We start from the raw sequence: 1,335 nt of genomic DNA, 5'->3' as shown, positions 1-1,335 counted from the left end.
TGGTCATCCTGCTGGCCACCAGGACCCCCACACACCTGTTTCTCTCTGCAGCTCCCCAGCTGGACCCTGTTTCTGGCTGTTTGTGCTGTTGGAATTGGAGGGACCTTTCAGTATGGGTACAACGTGTCCATTATCAACGCACCCACCCAGGTGAGGAGGTGTCTCTTGTACCCAGGGTCGTTTTATGGTAGAGGAGGTCTCCCATCATACTGCGATTGCAGCGGGAAGCAAAGCAGGCTTCCTCTTGTAGGAAGGATTCTCATTGATTTCCAGAATGGTTTAATGTGAATTTGTTTGCGAGTCCCTCCTGTCACAGGTATCCTGTGTCACATAAAAGTGACAAATGTAGCAGGGTTTGACCACCCGTGCTGTAAAACGTCACCACTGTTTCTCCTAATGCCACGTTTAAGCCTCCCCTGATGCAGCTCTGAACCATTCCCACACGTCCTGTCACCGGGTAGCAGGGACAAAGCACAGGTACAGTTGTCCATCACAAGGCACCTTACTGAGAAAGGTCTTAGAGAGTTGGAAAGTTGCATTTGTAGTGCCTGAGTATCTCACAGATATTTTCACCTACTTGTTACTTTTGAGTCCGTTGCCGCAGCCTTGAGGATTCTGCATATTTTGTAGATGACTCAAGAGGATCTGAGCAAACAGCCTTGTGAAAGCGATGGGTATGATTTTCTGCTGTCAGCTGATTTATTTTCTTGTGAAACTCCGAAGGCTGAATTTGCCAGAACATTGCACGCTTTTTACAGAGGTTAAAACAAGCTGTTTGTGAAAGAACCTTAAATATGCTGGAAACGGAGGGAGAGTTAAGTCTTTGCTGGCTAAGAACAGGGACCTCTGATTACAGATCCACATCAGCTCAAGAGTTTCTAAAGACAAACCATAGGAAACCAAGCATGTAGAGTAACACTTCAAAAGTTCTGATGCATGAATGCTCTGAGAAAAGTGGAGGAATGTTTGAGTTGCAGAAAGGGATTTTTGTTTTCCTGTTAGCCCCAGAGCTGGTTGTCAGGATTGAGGTGCAAGTTATCGCTGTGCTGTGCTGTGGGGCAACACATAACGCTACACGTTCACCGTTCTCTTCCACTGCAGCACATACACAGGTTCTTAAATGAAACCTGGACTAGGCGTTATGACAAGGCACTAAACCCAGATTTGCTGACTTTTCTCTGGTCTGTCATTGCTTCTATCTTTTCCCTCGGAGGCCTGTGTGGAGCCCTCGTTGGAGGCAGCGTGGCGATCCGGCTGGGCAGGTGAGTTACAGCAGCGGGCACATAGCAGAGTCTTCTCTTGTCCTGCTTTCTCACTGGAATATAAAGTAAATAA

The 1,335-nt window shown here is 47.3% G+C and overlaps 1 protein-coding gene across 1 annotated transcript in view; it reads left to right on the top strand.

The window, feature by feature from the left end:
* Positions 1-51: 51 nt before the first annotated feature.
* The window catches only part of LOC104546599 (solute carrier family 2, facilitated glucose transporter member 11-like), a gene marked incomplete at its 5' end in the record, with an annotated part of 7,736 nt that continues 6,452 nt past the window's right edge, over positions 52-1,335 (top strand). The window contains 2 exons of the mRNA XM_010192027.1: positions 52-150; positions 1,102-1,262. Coding sequence (XP_010190329.1) covers positions 52-150; positions 1,102-1,262 — 260 coding nt within the window. The remainder of the gene's footprint in view (positions 151-1,101; positions 1,263-1,335) is intronic.

Source organism: Mesitornis unicolor, unplaced genomic scaffold (assembly GCF_000695765.1).
Source record: "Mesitornis unicolor isolate BGI_N332 unplaced genomic scaffold, ASM69576v1 scaffold34219, whole genome shotgun sequence".
In the NCBI taxonomy this organism is placed as follows: domain Eukaryota; kingdom Metazoa; phylum Chordata; class Aves; order Mesitornithiformes; family Mesitornithidae; genus Mesitornis; species Mesitornis unicolor.
The sequence above is the reverse complement of the archived record's forward strand: the minus strand, read 5'-3'. Positions and strand labels throughout refer to the sequence as shown.